The sequence below is a fragment of the Cyprinus carpio genome, chromosome B15, assembly GCF_018340385.1.
Source record: "Cyprinus carpio isolate SPL01 chromosome B15, ASM1834038v1, whole genome shotgun sequence".
Taxonomy (NCBI): Eukaryota; Metazoa; Chordata; class Actinopteri; order Cypriniformes; family Cyprinidae; genus Cyprinus; species Cyprinus carpio.
Genome location: NC_056611.1, coordinates 20,963,648 through 20,989,920, shown reverse-complemented (window position 1 = coordinate 20,989,920; position 26,273 = coordinate 20,963,648). Strand labels below are relative to the sequence as shown.

General features: G+C 38.4%; 2 protein-coding genes and 1 pseudogene across 2 annotated transcripts; all 3 read left to right on the top strand.

Moving 5' to 3' along the window:
• The first annotated feature begins 7,801 nt into the window (after positions 1-7,801).
• Positions 7,802-8,908, top strand: LOC109087843 (olfactory receptor 52E8-like). Its single transcript, XM_019102033.2, has one exon. The coding sequence runs from the start codon at positions 7,829-7,831 to the stop codon at positions 8,798-8,800; it is 972 nt and encodes a 323-aa protein (XP_018957578.2). The 5' UTR covers positions 7,802-7,828; the 3' UTR covers positions 8,801-8,908.
• A 4,624-nt stretch (positions 8,909-13,532) lies between these two features.
• Positions 13,533-14,531, top strand: LOC109087841 (olfactory receptor 52E8-like). Its single transcript, XM_042738849.1, has one exon. The coding sequence runs from the start codon at positions 13,560-13,562 to the stop codon at positions 14,529-14,531; it is 972 nt and encodes a 323-aa protein (XP_042594783.1). The 5' UTR covers positions 13,533-13,559.
• Positions 14,532-18,939: 4,408 nt separating this feature from the next.
• On the top strand, positions 18,940-24,703 carry LOC109062644 (annotated as a pseudogene).
• The last annotated feature ends 1,570 nt before the right edge of the window (positions 24,704-26,273 follow it).

Genomic DNA, 26,273 nt, shown 5'->3' with positions numbered 1-26,273 from the left:
CCATTAGTGGTTTTTTTGAGCTCCCTCTGTGAAATGCTTTACAGGAGTACAACCCCTTCTGAGAATGCAGCACCTGAATTGGGACACACCTTTATAAACAAAAAACAATGGACAATTTACTATCCCATGAGGCTGTGGGAGAGGATTATTATATAGAAATTGTGTTTTTAGCAGTCATAAAGTAAATAGCCTTTTTTTACAACAATCAGAAATTACGTCAATGCAGGATAAAGTTAGTTCCGTTACAGGTCTGCACCTATTATATTAGTAAGCACGTTTCTTAAATAATGCTTCTTAGGGTGTATTCACACCTGTCTTGTTTGGTTCGACTGAATCAAACTCAAGTTCATTTGCCCCCTTGGTGTGGATCTTTTGGGCAGGTGTGAATACAGCAATTGCACTCGGGTGCGCACCAAACAACCATACTGTGACCCAGCTGAAGAGGTGGTCTACATAGGTTCGACTCCAGACAAATTCTGGTATGGTTGAATAGATGACCTTAAGCACACGTGTGGTTTTGTTTACAGTTTCTCATTCACTTGTAAAAAGGGCAGCGTGAAAGCGAAAAATAATAATGCATGTTAATAACGCAAAGGAGAGCAAGTAGAAACTACAATATTACTGTAGTAGTAGTAGTAGCAATAATAATATTAATAATAATAGTGAAAAAAAAATCATGTGGAGAGTCATAAAGCACAGCCAGCACCAAATGGACAGAACGGCAAAACTAACTGAATTATAGCTGCCACTATTTAGAAATAAACAAACTTGCATTTGTGATGACCCAGGCTGACACAAAATGTTAATTGTGAAATTTTTGCGCTTTGTAAAGTAAATAACCAGCATTTCAAACATTTTCATAATATCTAATTCGTAAAAAAGACTTTGATTCTCGAACTTATTCTTATTAAGTATGGCCGCTGTTGTCAAAGGAAAAACTTTTAACCTGCAAGGGCCAATCCAGAAGCCAGAAACACGGAAGTGTGTGAAAGGCTAATTACTTGTTCAAAATAAGTACTTACTCAAAAGGGTAGGCTATGTGATTTCGGATTTGGTACAGAGAGAGAATGCAGAAGTTTACAGAGGTTCGTCATCGGAAATGGGAATTATGAGCATGCATATTGATTGATAGATCTGCAGCGAATCAGCTGTCTGTGAGTGATCAGTTCCAGAGAAAGAGAGTCGAAGGACCTTTCCCAAATACCCACACTTGTGGCCTTTGCACATGACCAAAACTACTCAGATGATGAATTTCCTATATTTGGCCCACGTGTTCCAGTGGGAACATCTGATGGGACACATTTACAGTGCTATTTAACACAGGGGGTCCTATAATATTCTTTTACAAAGTCTTTGTTTTAGGGGTGTACTAACAGGCTCTCATACTAGGTTGTTTGAAAAACACATTATCTTTTATTTTACATTATTACAACACCTCTCTCCCCAGTCTGGCATGAACGGCTCGAATAGTTCCTGTATCAAATGAAGGCCTGCCTTCTGAAATATGAAATGTGCTGTGGTTGGTTAGCTGGGCGCGAGTGTGTTGCAATTGACAGCACTCAGCGCCTGGTCAGGAAATGTCACGCCCCTTACCATAGCCGCTTGCTGCGAGCTTAAGTGTAAATATCGCGTCAAAATCAAATCAATTTGAGTGAGATTTAAACTCAGATGATTGTAACCATTCTAAGTTCATCTGCCTTAGGAAAGCTATCGTGTCTCCGACACAGTAATAACACTCATTGACTTCTTTAGTGCAGCTCAACCAGGTCTCGTCCCATTCTTCAATATTTGTGATATCACAAATCTTGGAAAATATGCGTTGTAGTCCAAACGAGTCATTCGTTGTAGATTTGAAAAGTGATTTCTGTTAAATAAAATATCTCCTTTTGAATTGGACTTTGAGCTTTGTAACTTTCCAGAACTTTTTTATGCTCAAATTGCAACATTACAGACTAACTAAAGTAAAATAAATAAATAAATAAATAAATAAATAAATAAATAAAAAAGTGAGAAAGCATAATAGGACCCCTTTAAAGAGCTATTTAAATTTCAGTTCTTTTTATTTTAAAATAAACTTCTAAATGTCTGTTCAGTCACTATAATAGACGACACTATTTAGTAATTGTGGTGCTTCTAATTAAGTAATAAAAAGCAGTTGCAAATGTTTTTGCAAATACAGAATACACATACTCATCTTTGCACCAATAAAACGTGCATGAGGGGACATGACCAGATCGAAAGGCAGGAGATGCTGCTCATAGTCAATATAAAAGATTTATTGACTCCAAAACATTGCAGTGAGTTATATTTACTCTTAGTAAAGTAGATTACATTTTGATGATCTATTTAAAAAGAAAAGAATAATTTCAGGGTGCACACCCTCCCATGTTTGTATGCATTGGTGTTGAGCTCCTCTAGTTTTATTATGCAATACATTATAGCAAAAGACATAAGCGGAAAATATTGTTTTGAAAAAGTAGTTGTGTAAGGTCACAAAGCCATTGCCCTTCTAAACAACTTTTTAATGATGTTTTGATGCACAGTACTCAAGGTGATTGGAGACTGGATTCTCCCAGGTGTCAGAGCTGTTTGTACATGGTCTCCTGTGCATCAACATATAATTTGTCATCTATTATGAGTGCTGCTAATTAACAACTGAAATTTGACAAACAGTTGTTCTGAGATGTAAACACTCTTAATCTTTCAATCAAAGATGATGCATTGCAACTCTTGCTGAAAGTTTCACAAGAAATACAGAAAATGTCTTACAGTTGTACAAAATATCAGTCATTAATGATTGAATCAAATTTAATAATATAAGTCAGCATCATCATACAGTAATTTTCTTAATCCTCAATTAGAGTTGATATAAATATACATTATATATATATATATATTTCCTACAAAAGTTTGACCTTTTCTGGCTCAATGAATTAAAAATAATGAATGTTTCATTGTTTTACAAATCTCAGGATACTATTATTACAATCTAGAGGGAATAATTAAGAACTCTTATGGTGTGTTGTGTTATAGCAGTGTAGAAACGATTAAATGATCAGATGTATTAATAATATTCTAGAGAAATTAACTTTGTTTAATGTCTACAGCAGAGAGAGTCCAGATATGAAACTAAATGAAGTCTTGGAATGCGGCCTTTGTTTAGCAGGCCACAACGAATACAATAAATCTGTCCTTTGTGGCCCCTACCATCATAAGATTTACTGTGCACTAATGACAACAGGATTTTTATTTATATATTTATTTATTTGTTTGTTTGAGCAGATTTGAACTTTTGTAGTGTAAATTTATTTTGTAATGTTAGTAACCCAAAATGTAAATCTTTGTAAAACAATGTTAATTGTTTTCAGGTTATATTTTAAATTATAAATTCTCATAATACATTCCAAATTTCTGGAACTGAATGACGTCATCCCTAAAAAAAAAAAAAAAAAAAAAAAAAAAAAAAAAATTGCCCTTGAGCTGTTTCCATTCATAATTTCACCTATTGCATAAATTAGGCCTATATAGGCTAGTAGCCTGTTTTTTATCCATTAGAAAAAAAACTTTATATAGATATTTATATAAAAAATTATATAGCCTATTATTAAATTGTATAGGCCTGCATAAAATAGTTTTTAACAAGTGTCATTAGTTGTTTTTTTGGTTGGTTGTTTTTATTATTATTTTTTTTTTTTACTTTGTTATATACTATTTAGATACTTAATCATCAAGCATTAATTATAAATAGCTGCAGTTGTATTAGTCTGTCATTATTTTTCTGATTAACTTTTAGAGGAAATGTTAATTTAGGTTATTTTATTTCTCCTAATCAACAACCAATGGTTGTAAAGCCATTATTAACCGAAAAGATTGTTAAATTACAATTAAATGAAATCTGAATTGATAGGCTACGTGGCTGTGACCCAATAAAAATACCTAAATTTAATAAGCAACATAAACAACAGAACGTGAGGATTCACATGGTCATGTCACGCACCTGCAGCGCTTCTGCGAATAGCGAGAAAAACATAATAAAGCTATAGGCTAAATAAAAGAAATAAATAGGCCTATATGCAAAATATATTTCTCTAAATAATAAATTAACAAAACAAAAAATAAAAAACTGTGCAACCATTGGCTCTAAATGCAGAATTTTGGTTCATTTTTGTGATGCGTTCTTGAGAAAGCGGCATTCTGTTTGTTTCCTTTATTTTACAAAAGCACAATGTTTTGTTTTTATTGTGAATGTATACAAATAAAGGAATATTTAGAATAGTTTTGAATAATGTCTTACTCTCACATGACCACAAATGAAGGAGTATAGTAAAACCATAGATATGTATAAATGTCCCATTCGATGGCTCCAGGCATGAAGATGTGGCCACCATCTTGGAACGGTCAACTTGACGTCATTCACCATACTGCAGGTTCTCACAGAGCCATTAAGCCGTTCTGTGCAGGATTGTGGTATCTTTCGAATATTCTGTGATTACTATGGTGAATGACATCAAGTTGACCGTTACAATATGGTGGATGGCTTACATATAGCAGCTCATAGAAACAGTCGCTAATGAGGCATCTACGTATATATATCTATGAGTGAAACCGTGTCTACATCGGATAAGACAGTTGCTGCACCACTCGCGTCCAGTGTAGACACGGTGTAAATTGTTTCCACTTTAATAAGGAAAAACAAAAACACACAAGTGATTGTGCTACTAACTCAACAATGTTCATTGTCATAATAAAATACAATCAGCCAAACATTGAAAACCATGCTATTTTAGTTCTCCTCACTCCACAACAAATACTTTAAATGTAATGGTAGAACAGAACTCAGAACAAAACAAGAATAAAAAAAAATATAAGAAGCTACTAACAAGCCAAAATGAATTCACTTAAAATTTTGTACTTCGCGTTCCAATATCCACATAAAACAAAACGTGCTTGGCATAGTAATATCACAGGGGTATGGAGGGCATGCTGAACGGCACAGACTATAGGCTATTTAAACTGAGCAGTGCACAGTAAAAAATAACGTAAATGTAGGCTACTAAAGGAAAATCGAATTAAGATAAGTAGGTTTGAGAGATAACTCTTCTTTTTCTTACAAAATATAATTTTTAGATTTAATAATATGAATATGATTTAATGCGCTTTTGAACTACAGGGAAAGGGTGCTTTAATGTAAGCAACACCATGAGCATGTACACTGCCTATAGGCTTATTCTGCCTTTTGACACCACATTTGTTTGCGTTAAAGCCACTTTTCTCTACAAAAAGTGTTTCCAAACAATTTTTTGCAACATTTGAAGTATCGATAATATAGAATTTATGCGCTAAAGTTAAACAGAAAAAGATAATGTCGACACACGTCGAAATGTTATTGATACATGGCATTTCCATCAACTATAGCGGTAAAAATTTTGAAGCGCTAAATATTTTTCCATAAAAAAAATCTTTGGATGGAAACCTGGCTACTCATCATCTGCTACTGTGTTGTACTAATATTGTCCTACTAATATATAGCTAAATCATTTACAGTACTAGTTAAAATTTTGGATACACTTAATTTATTCTTATTACTATTTTTTCTAATATTCACATTTTGTAGGCAATTTTAAGAATCCAAATTAGTTTAATAACCTTCTATAACCTTCTTACTTTTCACAATGGCTGTCAAAAAATAAGGAAGGGAAAAACAAATACATTCAAGTTTAAGCATCAGAATTTTAAATTGATATCAGCTGATACATGAGATGGAGTGAGAGTCTTTAATTCTAGTACACATTGACTGTCATTATTTTTTTTTTTTGTGTCAAATCTGTGAAAAGTGCAACTGACATTTTTTTTAATCTCTTAACTATGTGTGTGTGGGTTTGTGTTTGTGTGAATAGCTGCACTAATTCATCCAATTAATTCCCTCTGGATTGTAACAGTATCCTGAGAAGTATTACAACAGTATGGTAATGAATATTAATTGTTATTAAGTGCCTCCTTAAAGGCTGAGAATTCAATTTGTGATTCAAATATCATAATTTAACAACAAAGTAGTTCTTGATCTGTCCACATTCCTTTCCTAATTAAAACATGACAAATGTTTAATTGGAGAGATAAATATTATGGACATGGAGCTTATATTTTAGCTGAAAGCAAAGGTTTAAAGTTAAAAATGTCTTGATGGATTTATTACAATAACAACTTTTCACTAAGACTGTGTTAGGCTGGTAAATCACACTTATGCTATTGAATGTGCATTTACAAACTTATCATTCTTTACCTTGAGCATATATTATGTTAGTAATTTTTTCATCTTAAGTATATGCCGTTCATGGTTATATTTTTGTATTTTATGACATTTTTATTGTCATTTTTGCAAAGTAAAGTCTGGTAGCCTACTGTTGATTTGCCATTTAATGTATAGAATAAAATCTAGGCCTGAAGCAGAACCAGGTGAAAATCTTTATAAATAGTTAAATATGTATTGTGGCAAAATAGAGTATCCTGACGCCTTTCATTATCAAAGATGATGAAATCAGAATGATCTTTTTTCTTCTTCTCAGTGTAGAACGTTTTCTTTGTTTGTTGTTTTGAAACTTTAAGCAAGAGTTGCATCATCTTTGATTGAAAGTTGAGTGTTACGTTCTGCCACACTTCACCTGTTAATTAGCAGCACTCATAATAGATCACTAATTATGTGTTTATGCACAGGAGACATGTACAAACAACTATGACACCTGGGAAACCTGCATGCACACTCAATTTTTAATACACATAACTTCTGTTTTACCCTGTAATATTGTAATACACTTTCTAGACTAGTCCAAAAATTAATAAAACTGTAAATAAAAACTAGACTAGTGGACCTTCTATGTACAAACCATCTAAGCCTGGTGTTGCTGATGTGCTCAATATTATTCAATCAAATCAAATAATATTTTGGACTTTATTGACAAAATTAGTTCATGAGTCATTCCACTTGGAAAAATGAAAAAATAAAATAAGTTTAATCAACATTTCTTTAAATATCCATGATATGGAGACACCTTAAAATGACAAGAAATTGCATTGTGCCATCTCAGACTATTTTAAATGAATAAAACATCAGGCTATTTTAAATCAATTGTGCCATCTTAGGCTATTTAAAAATTAATAAAACTGTAAATAAAACCTAGACTAGTGGACCTAAGCCTGGTGTTGCTGATGTGCTCAATATGATTCGGTCATATCAAATAATATTTTGGACTTGAACAAAACTTTAGATTGTACCATGTAAATCAATATTTTTGTTTACCTGACAAAACATGTTTTATGGTGGTCCCTGAATGTTTTTTTGTTTAATGTTCCTTGTTGCTAAAGTGGATACTAACATTTTTGACAATCAAATTTAGTAAAAATATGGCGGATGTCCAGAGGAAGAACCAGCTTCAACTGGCCCTCCAAGCTACTGTATAGTCCAGAAAATGGATTACATCTCGCAAGTGTTACATCAGTGTCAATGTTACAACTGTCAGTCAGAATGATCTCAGGAGATTTTTGAGAAAATATATATTTGAATTCAATGACAAGGATATCCAGTGTATAGAGTAAATGTGCAGTAGGACAGCATAATAGGTCTTTGTATTTACAGATTAATTCAAAGTAGGTCACAGACAATGAAGTCACAGTTATTTTTACTCTGACTTTGTAGGTTTATTTGATGTTATGAATTTATGCTATAGGTAACAGACAATGTTTTGTATTCCTTGCATTTATACAAATGTGCTGCTTATGTTTTTGTGGTCATTTCTATTTTCAGCTTGGACAAAACACCAAACGCAAAGCTGCCATGAGTTCTGTAAGTCAAAGCATTTCTGAGAATAACTCCATTGTTCATCCTGAATACTTTTTCATCATTGGACTTTCAGGTATACCATACAGCACTTATTACTATATTTTCTTATTTTTCATTTATATTATTTCTGTAATTGAGAACTCTGTAGTCCTTTTTATTATAGTTGTTGACCGGAACCTGCACAGTCCAAAGTACATTGGTGTTTTTTACTTGGCATTGGCTGACTTTGGTGAAACTAATGCACTGATTCCTAACATGATGAAGATTTTTGTTTTTGACTCACAGTACATCTCCTACAATGCTTGTTTGGCAAACATGTTTTTTGTTCACTTCTTTAGTACTATGCAGAGCCTCACTCTTGTTGTTCTGGCATATGATCGCTTCATTGCAATTTGTTTGCCATTAAGATATCACGCCATAGTAAATAATACTGTCATGTCTGTAGTGTTTGTAGGATTATGGGCATTTAATGGTGGTTTGGTTGCCTTTGTGGTGTCTTCAATCACGCGACTTTCATTCTGTAAATCCAATGCTGTACCTAGTTATTATTGTGATCATGGACCAGTGTTTAGGTTGGCATGTAATGATGTTAGCATAAGTGCTTTCATGGCAAAACTCTGCACAGCTTTATACGTTGTAGCACCATTGATCTTTATAGTCCTGTCATATCTGGGAATTTTTCTTGCCTTAAGTAAAATAACAACTTGGGAAGGACGTTTAAAAGCACTGAAGACCTGTGTTTCTCACCTGTTGTTAGTGGGATCATTTTTTCTCCCCATAATCTGCATATACACTGCTGCATTCATGGTTTCTCTTACTCCCAATGCAAGGGTCATCAGCACATCTCTGGCATATGCTGTTCCACCAATGCTAAATCCCATTATTTATGTTTTAAATACATCTGAAATCAAAGACTTAATTAAAAAATACCTTAAAAAGAGATCAATACAAATTGAGAGTGTTTAAAACAAACTGTTTTCTTAATTAAATTTTCATGTAAAATACATTTGTATTAAAATACATTCTCAAAAAATACTTAAAGAAAATAGCAAATCTATGGATTAAGAAGAAATTAGGGAGCAAATTCACTATATATACTGGTTTATATACAATAAGGCTGTTCCACTGTGTATAAGCGTAAAAGTGCTCTTATTTATTATTGCATTTTTGTATCAATTACATCTTATTTAATGTGCCTGTATTGTACTGTGTGTATTCTTAATTACTAACCCAAAGACAAAACAAACAAAAACAAGGAAATAAATGAGCAACTTGAAATACTTTGTGTGAGCAGTCATTTATATGCAGAAATATGTTGTTATATCATGTTGGCCTTTCAAGTTTCACCCACCCAATGCTATTAATTCTTATGTTTGTTCACATAATTCAAATAATATTGTTTTAGAATGTATTCCTGTTTGAACATGCATTCCAATGGTACATTTTCACATGAGCATGCTGATCTATGATAAATGCTGATAAGGTTCTTTTACAGTCTCTCTGTTGCAGTGCTTCATATGGCCTTTTTGTTTTGCTATCTCTGTCTTTGCTTTACAATAAAGAATAAAAACTGAACATGAACCAAGATATCAACTCATTGATGAAACCTTGAGGAATTTCATACAGAAGAATGTAAAAGTACGCTGTTTTCTTTGCTTACAATCCACAAACACTCAAAAATAGTCTATACTGTACAAATAAATATTCAGCCATTTGTATTGGTCTTCTTCCTGATATCCATAAAAAATAACTATAAGGTACTGTATATATAGTGAAGTCATTATCAGTGTTGGGCAGTAAATGTGTTACAATAATAATATTAGCCCACCATCTCGAGTAGTGTAACGAATTACTAATAATATTTTAGTGGTAATATTGCTGTTATCATCCATAAAATAGATTGTCACAACCTTTAGTTTTGTTTGTCTCAACCAGTAATTATTGGGAGTAGCTACCACAATCCAATCATCCCCAGATTTATTTTTGTAATCATACAACTTATACGAGCAAGCGTCCTCAGTATTTCAGCAAACTAGCTTAGAAGATGGAAGAGCTTATATTAAGTGGCTTGAAATACTTCCATTACTTTTTGGCAGTGGAAAAGATAACAAGAACATCGTTGTCAAATGCAGTGGCGCAAAAAGTGGGTATGCGCTATATGCGGCGCATAGGGGCGCCGCACCATGGGGGGCGCCAAAGCGATGGTTAAATTTTTTTTAAAATAATAAAAGTTTTATATAAAAAAAGTTAAATTTTAGAGGACTAACAGGCTAGAGTAGGCGCCGGTGCCCTCATAAGATTCCATCATAGAATTTAGACATAGAAGGGTAATATCGCGAGTGGGCAGGGCGCCTTGAGCGCTGAGTGAGCAGCAGTAACATTAGTGAGTTGTCGTTGAAACTCGAAAAAGACGCATAAAGCAAAAAAGCTATCGGGGGCTAAAAATAGAAAAAGAAAGAGGGAAAAGGAGATGGCATGTCAGGGGATGCAACAGCAGCTAAATAAGTGGATGGTGAAAGGCAACATGTAGGATTTAAAATGTGACGTCTATGCTTGGAGGCTTGCAAATACGTTATTCATGTTAACAGACTAACGTTTGGTAACACTAGGAATGTAGCAGACAGAATATGTAGCTAGCTTAGAATATGCAAAACCGAGGTTGCTGAGCTGAAAACTGAAAAATATAAGGTAGCATTTACAATAAATGACAAGAATCTGGAAAACAACTTTAACATCTCTGGTTTACCGTGGAATCATACATAGATTTGCTACCAAACTTGGAGGCTTGCAAATATTAATGTTGACTGGCAAGTGTTTACTAACTTACTGCAAAATAATGTTGCTGATATCTACATTTAGATTTTGGTTAAACCCTATGGTACCAATCCATTGCATGACATATCTCAATTTTATTAAAGTAAAATAACAACTAGTAAATATAAGGTAGCATGCACAATACATGACTAGAAGCTGTAAAACATTACTTATGCAATAAGGCTGGTTTATCATGGAAACAAATAGATTATTTTTAATTTTTTTTTGTTTTGTTTTTTACAATTAGCTGTTCATGTTAGCTCAGCTGTGCTGTCAGACATACAGGCTACAGTTACATCTGCTGGGTGACATGTAAGCTGTAATTAGGGTCACATCTCTCTCTCTCTCTTTAAAGATCTGTGCTATATATGTGTTTATGTGTATATATGTGTGTATATGTGTGTGTGTGTGTGTGTGTATTATATTATAGGCTTACAGTGGCTGTCTGATATATTTTAAAATAAACATTTATTATTTTAAGTCCATAAATGATTTATTTAAAAGTGGGGGGTTGGGCGGCAAAAAATTTTGCTGCATACCCCCCTAACACTGGATAGTTGCACCCCTGGTCAAATGTAAATTGTTACATGGCCTTTTATGGCATTACATGGCATGCTCACACACATCACTTTGATTTTGATTTATTTTTATTGACAAAAATCTTTGAAAACAAAACATTATCCTATAATTTTACGTAAATTAGTTTGACCAAAATACATCTTGAAGTATAATCGCACCTGGGCTGAGTTTCCTAATAGCTTTGTAAGCCTAAGAAGTTCGTAAAAACGATCGTACGAATGATCTTAATATGACGGTCTGTTTCCCAAAAGCATCGTAACTTAAGTAGCACTTGAAAATCATCATAGATCTACAGGTGCTCTGGAGAAACCAAAAACCCAAAAGCACAAAACAGATATACACATTCATGCATCAACTGCAGGACAATTGGCAGATTACACCTTTAACTTTATTCAAGTGCAATGTGATTATAATAAAAGGATTTGATTGTGCTTTATTGTACACTTTATGACTGGTTTTCTTTTTTTTATTAATTTATAAATGAAATAATTGAAAGGGGCAGAAAAAAATAGAAATACACATCTAAATTAAATGACTGAAGAAAAAAAACGAATAAAATATGTAAGAAATCCTTCAAAGACTGGGGGAAAAAAATATGTCAATGACTTGCTGAAGTGCACGAAAACCAGCTATGTATTAGATCCGGAAATAACGTCTCTCTCTCTCTCTATACTGTATATAAAGTACATTATATATTATTATGTAAAGTATAATATTATACACTACAATATAATATAATATTGTATTGTATTATAGTTATTATATCCAAGTTGTCTGTCTGGAACGCAGCATTAGGTTTACATCAATAAACGATCGTGTACTACAATTAAGAGCCATTCTATAAGGTGACATTTCAGCACTTGACAAACGGATAGCGACTCCTAAGTAACACTTAAAGCACAGCTACGTGCGATTGCTTTACGTGCATTGTTGGGAAACGCACGTGAAACAATAACAAACGATCGTAAAATTACTCGTAGAAAATGTTCTTAAGCGCTAAGATCAATCGTTATCGGGAAACCCGGCCCTGGGCAATAGGTGCATTATACAATTAGCTACTACGTACTACATTTAGCACCAAGCTACATGTTACAATGTATATTTATTACAAAATATGCATATTTATATACAAATATTTAACTATTTTGATAGCTTTCATGTTATAATAATCCTGATTTATGTCCCTAAACAGTGGTGTATATCAGACCCTGTTTACACCTATTTAGTGTTGTAAACTTGTGCTTAAATATGCTCATGAGTTATATAATATATAATATATTGAGAACATAAAGAGGAATTATGTGGCCTGTTTTCAGACTAATGAACCAGATGTTTATCAAAACTAAAGCAGTGGCCAGAACATTTACTTCAACATACAAGTATTACATAATTTTGTTGTCTGCAATCTCTTAAGAGACAAATAAGATATAAAGTATTTGTATTCAATAACACAGATGTAAATGTCTATACGACATGAGAGAATAAGGATGAGCATTTGCAGCTGAGTAATTTCATTCAAAGCAGCTCACAAGTGTTTAGACAGTCACTGTTATTGTCTAAAACGTGAAAAAATGAAAAAAATACAATGTTTAATTAACATTTCTTTAAATACCTTAAAATGACAAGAAATTGAATTGTGCCATCTCAGACTATTTTAAATTAATAAAACATCAGCCTATTTTAAATTAATTGTGCCATCTTAGGCTATTTAAAAATTGTGCTCAATATTATTAGTCATATAAAATAATATTTTGGACTTGAACAAGACTTTCGATTGTATCACGTAAATCAAAATTTTTGTTTACCTGACAAAACATGTTTTATGGTGGTCCCTGAATGTTTTTTGTTTAATGTTCCTTGTTGCTAAAGTGGATACTATCATTTTTAACAATCAAATTTAGAAAAATATGGTGGATGTCCAGAGGAAGACACAGTTTCTACTGGCCCTCCAAGCTATTGTCCAGAAAATGGATTACATCTTGCAAGTGTTACATCAGTATCAGTGTTACAACTGTCAGTCAGAATGATCTCAGGAGATTTTTGAGAAAATATATATTTGAATTCAATGACAAGGATATCCAGTGTATAGAGTAAATGTGCAGTAGGACAGCATAATAGGTCTTTGTATTTACAGATTAATTCAAAGTAGGTCACAGACAATGAAGTCACAGTAATTTTTACTATGACTTTGTAGGTTTATTTGATGTTATGAATTTATGCTATAGGTAATAGACAATGTTTTGTATTCCTTGCATTTATACAAATGTGCTGCTTATGTTTTTGTGGTCATTTCTATTTTCAGCTTGGACAAAACACCAAACGCAAAGCTGCTATGAGTTCTGTAAGTCAAAGCTTTTCTAGCAATAACTCCATTGTTCATCCTGAATACTTTTTCATCATTGGACTTTCAGGTATCCCGTACAGCACTTATTATTATATTTTCTTATTTTTAATTTATATTATTTCTGTAATTGAGAACTCTGTAGTCCTTTTTATTATAGTTGTTGACCGGAACCTGCACAGTCCAAAGTACATTGGTGTTTTTTACTTGGCATTGGCTGACTTTGGTGAAACTAACGCACTGATTCCTAACATGATAAAGATTTTTGTTTTTGACTCACAGTACATCTCCTACAATGCTTGTTTGGCAAACATGTTTTTTGTTCACTTCTTTAGTACTATGCAGAGCCTCACTCTTGTTGTTCTGGCATATGACCGCTTCATTGCAATTTGTTTGCCATTAAGATATCACGCCATAGTGAATAATACTGCCATGTCTGCAGTGTTTGTAGGATTATGGGCATTTAATGGTGGTTTGGTTGCCTTTGTGGTGTCTTCAATCACGCGACTTTCATTCTGTAAATCCAATGCTGTACCTAGTTATTATTGTGATCATGGACCAGTGTATAAGTTGGCATGTAATGATGTTAGTATTAGTGTTTTCATGGCTAGACTCTGCACAGCTTTATATGTTGTAGCACCGTTGCTCTTTATAGTCCTGTCATATCTGGGAATTTTTCTTGCCTTAAGTAAAATAACAACTTGGCAAGGGCGTTTAAAAGCACTGAAGACCTGTGTTTCTCACCTGTTGTTAGTGGGATCATTTTTTCTCCCCATAGTCTGCATATACACTGCTCCATTCTTGGTTTCTCTTAATCCCAATGCAAGGGTCATCAGCACATCTCTGGCATATGCTGTTCCACCAATGCTAAATCCCATTATTTATGTTTTAAATACATCTGAAATCAAAGACTTAATTAAAAAATACCTTAAAAAGAGATCAATACAAATTAAGAGTGTTTAAAACAAACTGTTTTCTTTATTAATTAAGTTTTCATGTAAAATAAATTAGTATTGAAATGCATTCTCTAAAAATACTTTTAAATAATAGCAAATCTTTTTGGAGCAAATTAACTGTATATACTGGGTTATATACAATAAGGCTGTTCCACTGTGTATAAGCCTATAAGCTCTTATTTATTATTGTTTTTTATATCTACTACATCTTATTTAATGTGCCTGTATTGTACTGTATGTATTCTTAATTGCTAACCCAAAGACAAAACAAACAAAAACAAGCAAAATGCATGAGCAACTTGAATTACTTTGTGTGAGCAGTCATTACTATGCTGAAATATGTGCATATTTCATGTTGCCCTTTCAAGTTTCATCCACCCAATGCTGTTAATTTGCATGTTTGTTCACATAATTCAAATAATATTGTTTTAGAATGTATTCCTGTTTGAACATGCATTCCAATGGTACATTTTCACATGAGCATGCTGATCTGAGATATATGCTGATAAGGTTCTTTTACTGTCTCTCTGTTGCAGTGTCTCATATGGCATTTTTGTTTTGCTATCCCTGTCTTTGCTTTACAATAAAGAGTAAAAACTGAACATGAACCAAGATATCAATTCATTGATGAAACTTGAGGAATTTCACACAGAAGAATGTGAAAATACACTGTTTTCTTTGCTTATAATCCACAGATACTCAAAAATAGTCTACTGTACAAATAAATATTCAGCCATTTGTATTGGTCTTCTTCCTGATATCCATAAAGCATAACTATAAGGTACTGTATATACAGTATAGTGTAGTCGTTATCAGTGTTGGGCAGTAAATCCGTTACAATAATAATATTAGCCTACCATCTTGAGTAGTAGTTGTCATGGATTTTATCATCCATAAAATAGATTGTTACACAACCTTTAGTTTTGTTTGTCTCAACCAGTAATTATTGGGAGTAGCTACCACAAACCAATCATCCCCAGATTTATTTTCGTAATCATCACAACTCATATGAGCAAGTGTCCTCAGTATTTCAGCAAACTAGCTTAGAAGATGGAAGAGTTTATATTAATATTATCATATAATTTTACAATATGTAAATTAGTTTGACCAAAATACGTCTTATCACACAGTATAATCACACCTGGGCAATAGGTGCACTATACAATTAGCTACTACATACTACAATTAGCACCAAGCTACATGTTACAATTTATGATATCTATTACAAAATATGCATATTTATATACAAATATTTAACTATTTTGATAGCTTTCATGTTATAATAATCCTTGTTTAAGTCTCTAAACAGTGGTGTATATCAGACCCTGTTTACACCTATTTAGTGTTGTCCACTTGTGCTTGTGTAAAGACTTACTGTTTGAAAGAAGTAATGAGTAAAGCAGTAATATTACTTTTGAAAAGAGTAATAAGTAATTAGTTACATTTCGGACTAACAAGCCAAACATTATATGGTCATTATACTTTAGGGGTATGCATATTTGAATAGACCCCCCACCCACCACCTCAGTGGATCCCAGCCATTTCCACCACTTGCTGTTAAGGCCAATGCGTGGACAAACTCAAACTGTACTGCAGTTGCCACTGTCACTTAACATCAAATATGCTCCTGAGTTACTGTAATATATTGAGAACATAGAGGAATTATGTGGGCTGTTTTAAGACTAATGAACAAGATGTCTATCAAAACTAAAGCAGTGGCCAGAACACTTACTTCAACATACAAGTATTACATCATTTTTTTTGTCTGCAATCTCTCAAGAGACAAATAAGATATATTTGTATTCAATAACACAGATGTAAATGTATATGCGACATGAGAGAATAAGGATGAGCATTTGCAGCCGAGTAATTTCATTCAAAGCTCACAAGTGTTTAGACAGTCACTGTTATTGTCTGTATACAGACTGTAAGACTGTATACAGGTCTGGGATTCAAATATTATGCAGAAAGTTTACATAACGGTATAATTGCAACATTTGAAAATGGTTTTTAAATGTTGACAATAAATTAATTCATGAATTCTGCTTGTATTTTTGCGGTAATTTCTATTTTCAGCTTGTTCAAAACACCAAACGCAAAGCTGCCACGAGTTCTTTAAAAAAAATTCCCAAAATATTGTCATTGTTCATCCTGAATACTTTTTTTATCATTGGACTCAAAGGTGTATCGTACAGCACTTCTTACTATATTTTCCTGTTCCCTTTCAGTCGGTCACTCTCAACGTCACGTCGGATGACCTACGTATTGGGATATCGCTTCGATAGACCAATCTACTTCAAGTGTAAATTAACCGAGCCAATGCACATTGGCATGCAATTATTGCATCCAGCTGCAGCTGATCACAGCGTGAGCATAAAAAGGCAGCAGGTGCAATGCATACCAGCTTTTCGCTTCGGAGCTGAGCGACTGTCTTCAGTGAGCTACGAGTTCAACATGCTCTTGGAAGCTTTTGGTGTTGGCGGTACGGCGCTTCAGCGGTGGTCGTTCCTGTGTCGAGTGTGTTGCGCACTTCAGGTTGCACTACACCTTTTGTGCTGCAAGCGGCCATTCCCCTGTGCACCTCAGCACATAAAAGAGCATTTCCCTAAAAGTGCAATTTCTCTAAAACAGGAATAAACGGGTGCGTCTTTGTAAAGACAACGGATCGTCTTTTTAAAGATGCCGTTTCACCCGTGCATTTCTGAATGCAGTCGTTACCTGGTGCTGGGTGATGGTATTCAGCGCCGCACCTCGTTGCCTTTCTTCCCAGAGGTGCATGAGGAGCTCACCAGGTTGTGGATGGCACCTTTTACTGCCAAAAACCAACCTGATGGTTCCTCCTCCCTCACCACCCTTGACGGTGGTGCAGCGAGGGGGTATACGGGGGTCCCCCCAGTGGAGCGGTCGGTTGCGATGCAGTTGTATCTTAATACTGCCTCCACCCGGCAGGGCGAACCGTGCCTCCCCTCCCGGGTCTGTAGGTACTCGTCTGGCCAGTCTGGTGATGCTTATACTGCCTGTAGAGAAGCTGCCTCCACCTTACACGCTACGGCATTACTACAGGTGCACCAGGCAAAGGCACTAAAGGACCTGTACGATGGTGGTCACGAGCTGGAAGTTCTGAAAGAGCTCTGAACTGCCACTGACCTCATGCTCCAAACGATAAAGGTCACCGCCTGTTCTCTGGGTCGTGCAATGTTCATACTTGTGGTCCAGGAGTGCCATCTCTGGCTGTGTCTGGTTGATATGAGGGACGCCAACAAAGATCGGTTCCTTAATGCCCCTGTGCTGCCTCCACCCGTCCACAGGCCGCAGCCTGCTCATCGCAGAGGGTGTCCTCCTGCATCCGCCACTCCTCCTGCGCCGCATCTGCAGCAGCCTCCAGCAAGTGGCGCTGTGGAGCTGGGCGTAGGCAGTCTGGTGGTGAGCGTCAAACCTGGTGGTGAGCGGAAGAGTGAGAGGCCCCGAGACAGGCTACCCAGAGAGAGAGTTGGATTCGGTCGCACAGACAGCATGCTGTGCTGACCTGCTTGAATTCATTCAAGGGCAGGATGGCAGTTCCACTGAAACTTTTTCAGAGGCTCCTGGGGCATATGGCAGCTGTAGCAGCACATACACTGCTAAGGCTATTGCATATGAGACCACTTCAGCACTGGCTTCATGGCCGAGTCCTGAGGTGGGCGTGGAAGTGCAGCACTCCCTGGGTCAAAGTTACACCGGCCTGTTGCCAAACCTTCACTCCGTGGTCAGATCTTACGTTTCTCCGGGCAGGAGTGCCCCGGAGCAGGTCTCCAGGCATGCTGTGGTTTACACGGATGCCTCCACCACCGGCTGGGGGGCCACGTACAACAGGCATGCAGTGTCGGGGATATGGATGGGCCCCCACCTGCACTGGCATATCAATTGCCTAGAGTTGTTAGCAGTGCGCCTTGCCTCGAACCATCTCAAAGGGTGCTTACGAGGCAATCACGTGCTGGTCCGAACGGACAACACAGCGAATGTTGTGTACATCAACCGACAGGGTGGTCTGTGCTCCAGTCGCATGTCGCAACTCCCCCACCACCTCCTCCTTTGGAGTCAGAAGGTTCTGAGGTCACTTCCTGCCATTCACTTTCCAGGCCTGCGCAACCATACGGCTGACGAGCTGTCTCAAACAGGTAGACCTGTTTGCCTCACCAGAGACCTCTCACTGCCACGGACGCACTGACACACAGCTGGCCGCGGGGCCTGCGCAAGTATACGTTTCCCCCAGTGAGCCTTCTCGCACAGACACTGTGCAAGGTCAGGGAGGACGAGGAACAGGTCTTGCTTGTGGCGCCATATTGGCCCACTCGGACCTGGATCCCTGAACTAGTGCTCCTCACGACAGTTCCTCCCTGGCGAATTCCTCTGAGGAAGGATCTTCTGACTCAGAGATGGGGCACCCTATGGCACCCGCGCCCAGACCTCTGGAAACTTCATGTCCTGAATACTTTTTCATCATTGGACTTTCAGGTATACCGTACAGCACTTATTACTATATTTTCTTATTTTTCATTTATATTATTTCTGTAATTGAGAACTCTGTAGTCCAAAGTACATTGGTGTTTTTTACTTGGCATTGGCTGACTTTGGTGAAACTAACACACTGATTCCTAACATGATGAAGATTTTTGTTTTTGACTCACAGTACATCTCCTACAATGCTTGTTTGGCAATCAGTGCGTTTGATCTTCTGACTCAGAGATGGGGCACCCTATGGCACCCGCGCCCAGACTTCTGGAAACTTCATGTCTGGTCACTGGATGGGATGCGGAGGTTCTTGGTGACCTACCCCAAGTGGTAGTGGACACCATCACTTCGGTGAGAGCACTGTCTACAAGACACACTTACGCCTTGAAGTGGAACCTGTTCATCGACTGGTTTTCTTCTTGTCGAGAATAACTATGGAGATGCCCGATCAGAGTGCTTTCCTTTTTGCAGCAAGGGCTGGAGTGAAGGCTGTCTCCCTCCACCCTCAAAGTCCATTAGTGGGGCCAGGAGGTAAAATCCTTCCCGATCCCCCTCCATACCCTCATGGGACCTGTCTCTAGTGCTTAAAACACTACAGCAGGGCCCATTTGAGCCCTTGCACTCATTCAAGCTGAAGTTCCTGTTTGCATTGGCCTCCATCAAGAGGGTAGGGGACCTGAACGCATTTCGTTTGACGATTCGTGCCAAGAGTTTGGGCCGGCTGACTCCCAGGTAATCCTGAGGCCCCGGCCTGGCTATTTGCCCAAGGTTCCTACTACTCCCTTCAGGGATCAGGTGATGAACCTGCAAGCGCTGCCCCCAGAGGAGGCATACCCAGCCCTAGTTTTGCTCTTTCCCGTCTGAGACCTGAGATGCTATGTAGACCGGACACAAAGCTTTAGGACCTCAGACCAGCTCTTGTCTGTTACAGAGGCCGGCAGAAGGGGAATGCCTTCTCTAAGCAGAGGATGGCCCACTGGATTGTGGAGGCCATCACCCTGGCTTATCAGGCACAGGGTATGCCCTGCCCGTTCAGGTTGCGAGCTCACTCAACTAGGAGTGTGGCATCCTCCTGGGCACTGGCTTGTGGTGCCTCGCTGACAGATATTTGTAGAGCTGTGGGCTGGGCGACCCCCAACACGTTCGCTAGATTCTATAGCCTTCGTGTGGAGCTGGTATCCTCCTGTGTTCTCACCTCAAATGGGTAGTGGCACTGAGAGGCCCCGGTTAGTGTTGGCTTGCTAAAACCTCTCCAGAGAGTCCATATCGTAGACCCTGTCGAACTCTTCTATCCCCTCGGCAGCCAGACGTGGTGGAGCGTCTGGAGCCAGGCCTTCACTCGCTGAATCCTTGAGAACTGGTAGAAGGCTGGGTTCCATATGTGAGACCTAAGTGGATCCCATATGTGTAAAGTCCACTGTATAGCCTCAGAGCCCGTGTTTCCCCCGGCAGACTTCTGCCATTTCCAAGAAGTTTACAATCACCTCCAATTTTCCATATACACCTAAACGGATGTTCATATGTCATAGGAAGGATGGAGCTTCCACAGCGTCCCTGTTCCAAGTGGAACAGGTATATCTTCCCAGTGTTATCCAGTCTCATTGAGTGGGTAGTGCTTCGACAATAGTGAATGGAAATTCTTGTTGTGAGCCTCTGCCTACACCAAAAAGGGTGCCCTGCTCAGGTGGCTCGCACAGGGCACTGGAAGGGGCAGCATCCATGGCGCCTTGAAGGAGGGAACGGAGACGTCACGTCCCATCGCCACGGCTGCTGTATCACCGCTGAGCGGCCGGGTCAACAGCTCGGCTCCTCAGCGAAAACCTAGTATGCATTGCACCTGCTGCCTTTTTATGCTCACGCTGTGATCAGCTGCAGCTGGATGCAATAATTGCATGCCAATGTGCATTGGCTCGTTTAGTTTACAGTCAAAGTAGATTGGTCTATCGAAGTGATATCCCAATTCATTGGTCATCTGATGTGACGTCTCCTTCAGGGAACGAGGGTTACCTTACTTAACCAAGACGTTTTTCATTTATGCTATTACTGTAATTGGGAACTCTATAGTCCTTCTCATTATTGCTCTTGAACGAAGTCTGCACAGTTCAAAGTACATTGGTGTGATAAATTTGGCCTTGGCTAATATTGGTGGAACTAATTCATTGATTCCTAACATGAGGACTTTTTTTTGGGACTCACAGTACATCTACAATGCTTGCTTGGCAAACATGTTTTTTTATATACCTCTTCAATACAATGCAAAGTTTCACTGTTGTTGTTCTGGATATGATCGCTTCATTGCAATTTGCTTGCCATTATGATATCATGTTATAGTAAATATTGTCATGTCTGTGGTGTTTTTAGTATTATGGGCCTTTAACAGTTGTCTGATTAACCTTGATGGCGTCTTTGATCACACAACTTTCATTTTGTGAATCTAACAAGATACAGTTATTTTTGTGATCATGGACCAGTGTTTAGGTTGGCATGTAATGACAATAGCATTAATAACAAACCTCAATGCAGTTTTGTACATTATAGCACCATTTTTCATTATAGTCATATCTGGGAATTTTTCTTGCTTAAGTCAAAATTACTAAGTCAAAATTACAACTTGAGAAGCATGGTTAAAAGCACTTAAGTCCTGTGTTTTTCACCTGTGGTTAGTGGGTGTAACGATCAGTCCACTGAAGGCGAGCGTAGTGAGAACCTAAGTGCAGTTTATTTACAAAAGGTGCAATCCAAAACATCCAAACAATAAACAAAGACTTGTTTTGAACAGACTTAACCAATCGGAACAAGACACATGACTAAAGCAACCAATGAGAACAAACAGAACTGATAATCACATGACCAGACAATAACCAATGAGAACATGACACATACACAAAGCATAGATACATGAGGGCAAGGGAAGCATGACACAAACAGCAAAATCAAACAATAACAAAAAAAAAAGACATGAAAACATGAACATGAAACAAAACCCAAAACAGACATTACATATCCCCCCCTAAGGGTGGCTCCAGACGCCCACACAACATAACCCAAAAAGTTCAGGAGGGTGGTTGAGTGGAGGAGGAACAGACCATGAAGCAGAGGGGGACCTGGGCCGTGGAGCAGTGACTGACCATGAAGCAGAGGAGGACCTGGGCCGTGGAGCAGAGACAGACCATGGAACAGAGGGGGACCTGGGCCTTGGAGCAGTGGCAGACCATGAAGCAGAGGGGGACCTGGGCCATGGTGCAGTGACAGACAATGGAGCAGATCCAGAGCAGTATGGAGCCATGGCAGTGCAGGCCCAGCGGGGAGCCATGGCGGTGCAGGCAGAGCTGGAAGCCATGGTGAAGCAGAGACATAGACAGACCACTTGGCCGTGACAGGACAGACAGTGAGTTCTTGGGCTGCCTCCGTGGCCGTTACAGGACAGGCAGTGAGTTCATGAGTGGCCTCCGTGGCCGAGACAGGACAGGCAGTGAGTTCATGAGTGGCCTCCGTGGCCGTAACATGGCAGACAGAGAGTTCATGAGTGGCCTCCGTGGCCGAGACAGGACAGGCAGTGAGTTCATGAGCGGCCTCCATGGCCGAGACAGGACAGGCAGTGAGTTCATGAGTGGCCTTCTTGGCCGTAACATGGCAGACAGAGAGTTCGTGGACGGCCTCCTTGGCCGTGACAGGACAGGCAGAAAGCTCAGGAACGGCCTCCTTGGCCGTGGCAGGACAGGCAGGGAGTTTGAAGGTGGGTGCTGGCTTGGCAGACAAGATATGAGTTGACCTTGGCAGGCATGGCGTGAACAGGTGCTGGCTTGGCAGGCATGACATGAGCAAACCCTGGGGTAGCAGACATGATGTGAGCAGGCCGTGGCTTGGCAGGCATGGTGGCTACTGCAGGATTGCAGTGTTCCTCATCAGCAATCCCCACAGTAAATTATGAACCAGCCAGGAAAAAAAAAAAAAGAGCATGGTCAATATATTCCTCCAGGGACCAGTGAACTTTTCCCCCCAGGAAGCTGAGAGCAAATGGGCTCATTTAAACCCATCCGAAATATATCCTTAAGCGCAACATCATTAAAAGCCACAAGATGACACAAACCACAAAAGTCCTCCACATAGTCCTCAATGGCCTGATTACCTTGACGAAGGCAGAGGAGGCGTGAAACTGCTGGGTTCATGGTTGCAGTCGTGTATCCTGTAATGATCAGTCCACTGAAGGCGAGCGCAGTGAGAACCCAAGTGTAGTTTATTTACAAAGGTGCAATCCTAAACATCCAAACAATAAACAAAGACTTGACTTGAGCAGACTTAACTAAGCATGAACAGACTTGACTCACCGACAGCAGGTTACAACATTACGTTAATACACGACAAAGCACAATGGAAAAAACATGACTAGTTATACAAACAATGAGGGTCACATGACAAGAACAAACCAATCGGAACAAGACACATGACTAAAGCAACCAATGAGAACAAACAGAACTGATAATCACATGACCAGGCAATAACCAATGAGAACATGACATGTACAAAAAGCAGAGATACATGAGGGCAAGAGAACCATGACACAAACAGCAAAATCAAACAATAACAAAACAAGACATGAAAACATGAACATGAAACAAAACTCAAAACAGACATTACAGTGGGATCCTTTTTTCTTCCCATAACATGCATTTACATTACTACATCAGTTACTTCTCTCTCTTCAAACACAAGGGTCATCAGCACATCTCTAGCATATGTTGTTCCACCAATGCTAAATCCTAATTTTTATGTTTTAAATTAAAGATATAATTCGAAAAATTTGTAAAAACAGACATGTGCTAATTAGAAAGAAACCTGCATCAAAATGACTGCAATAACTGTTTAAAAAGTAAAACTTTATTTTTTAAACAGTAGGAATTCAGTTGCCTATATGACATGCCTCTTCATACATGCCTCATCATATGGAGCTTAAATAAAAACAGAATAGTTCCTGACAGTAAATGGCAAGAGAATGATCCTAGCTGTAACATGACTCATAATATGGAGCTCAAATAAAAACAGAGAATAAGAGCTATTCTCATCCACTGTGTCATTTATTTTTTAACACCATATATGATTTTTTCCTCACACATATCAGCTTATCTTTCAGCATAAGAAAAAGTTTTCCATCTTTTGGTTTAAAAGTTTATGCTAAGCGCTACAACTGCTGGACTGCATTACGAGAGCACGGGGCGTAGATGTTGACAAGTCTAGCATGTCACAACCAAATCCACCTATCCACCTCGCAACCTTCCAACACCCAAGACCTCGCTCCCCAACATCCTGGAGTGCCACCACTAGGGCGGAGGTCACCTTAGCCAGTGCTAAGGACCACTGAGAGATCCCAAGAGGGATTGAGGCACGGCCTCATGGGATTTAACCTCCGGGCACCTCTTAGGAATCTGACAAACAGACCACACCTCTACAGTGGTTTGCTGCAGAGTGTAGAAGCAGACAGGTGCCTCTCCAGGCCCTCCTAAAATGCGTCACTTCAGGCAGTAAAGTCACCTCATAGAGCCATGACTGTGGCTGAGGATGCAATATGATGGGCCTCTGAGAGGCCGTGCTGTCTTAGTGGCCAAGTCCAGTTCCACACTGAGAAAAGAGATGCTCTGCACAGTGGAGAGTTTGCTCTTCTCATTTGACCCAAAGTTTCAACTGAGCTAAGTGGTCAAGAGTCACATCACTGTGAGTGCAGACCACTTCTTGCAAGTGAGCTAAGATGAGCCAGTCGTTAATGTAATTGAGAATGGAAGCTTGTGAAGGGCCCAGATCAATACCCTCAAGTCCAGGATCGTTTTGGGGGTGCAGGAGCAGGGCCTGACCCACACCAAGGCAGGATGTATTTAATGGCCTCTGTCTGCTTCTTAACCATGGAGAACTGCTGAGCAAATTCTTTCACGGTGTCGACAAAGAATAACTGACCAAAAGTCCAGAATCATCCTCTTCATGAGCTCCAAATGAGAGATTGAACGCCCAGAGATGAGCTTTCATACTCATCCGGAAGCTCAACTGGCAGACATGAAGCATGGGAGGATCGGAAAGCCCACAAGATTCATCACTGCGGCCTCATACCCAGAAGTAGAAGGAGTGGAGCGGCAAGTGAGCCACGAGAATTTGATCTCAAAGATCAATTTTAAAGCACCCAGGGGTACTCTCACAACACTTAGCTGTGTATGAGAAGAGAGAGACTGCTGCCTGTGCCGTAAATCCAATGACTAGGGAATTGAGAGGTGAATGAGTGCTGCTTCTCAAAGACAGATGCTGCATTTGGCTCTGAAAAACAGAACAAGTAAGCAAATGCTACACTGACCTATTTATACCTGGATGTCCGGGGCGACCCCTAGTGTCATATCACCAAAGTGGACAACTGACATGGAATTAATAAATGCAGTAATATTTCCTCTGCACTTCAGAAACTGTGGAACTTTATTTGGTGAAATGCCTAGTTCTTTCATGAAACTCTAGATGGCGCAAGCTGGTGGTCTTAACGTAACTGATGATATTCACAGCATTGAACGACTTAACACAAGCTAATTGGTTCATGTTGCATATGCAGTCAACGAGCTTGCTGCTTTACATTTACCATAAATGGTTAGCATCCACTCGAGCATTTTGCAGCGTGCTTTCAGAGTTCCTCTGAAACCCTCCACCTTCCTCAGTTCCACTTGTATAGATCTGTTACAGGTTATTCTAAATGCTATTTGTGCAGCAGCAGTATGTCTTAAATACTCACAGCACCATATTGCAATGCATTGGCAAGTTCCTGTACTTGCTTGTAGCAGCAGCAGTAATCTACAACTACAGCAATAACCAACTGCAGCAGCAATTCAGCAGCAGCAATTCCACCAAGACCAAATACATTAACATAGTCATTGTATATCAGAAAAAGACTCGAGACAGTCATATCCATTACTATGCTAAAATTTTCTTAGAGTTGTCATGAAAGAACTTTATTTTTAATGAAGTGCCAAATACATTAACATTGTCACATCTGTTAACACGATTTATACTACAGGTCCGTTGAATTGATTGGCTGACTTATGTTCTAAGGTGTGCAATTATTTTCAGGAAAACGCACTGCAAACATAATTCCAGGCAGGTCTTGACCGCAATCCATGTCCATATCACTTTGCCAAATGATTCAAGTTATTTCCAAGGTCCTTACAGCATACAACAGCAAAAGAACCAAAACCCACAAGGACACTGGCCAAACAAAAATATAGTTTAAAAAAAA

Coding starts and splice junctions, on each gene's coding strand:
- LOC109087843 (XM_019102033.2), top strand. CDS start 7,829: ATGAGTTCTGTAAGTCAAAGCATTTCTGAGAATAACTCCATTGTTCAT.
- LOC109087841 (XM_042738849.1), top strand. CDS start 13,560: ATGAGTTCTGTAAGTCAAAGCTTTTCTAGCAATAACTCCATTGTTCAT.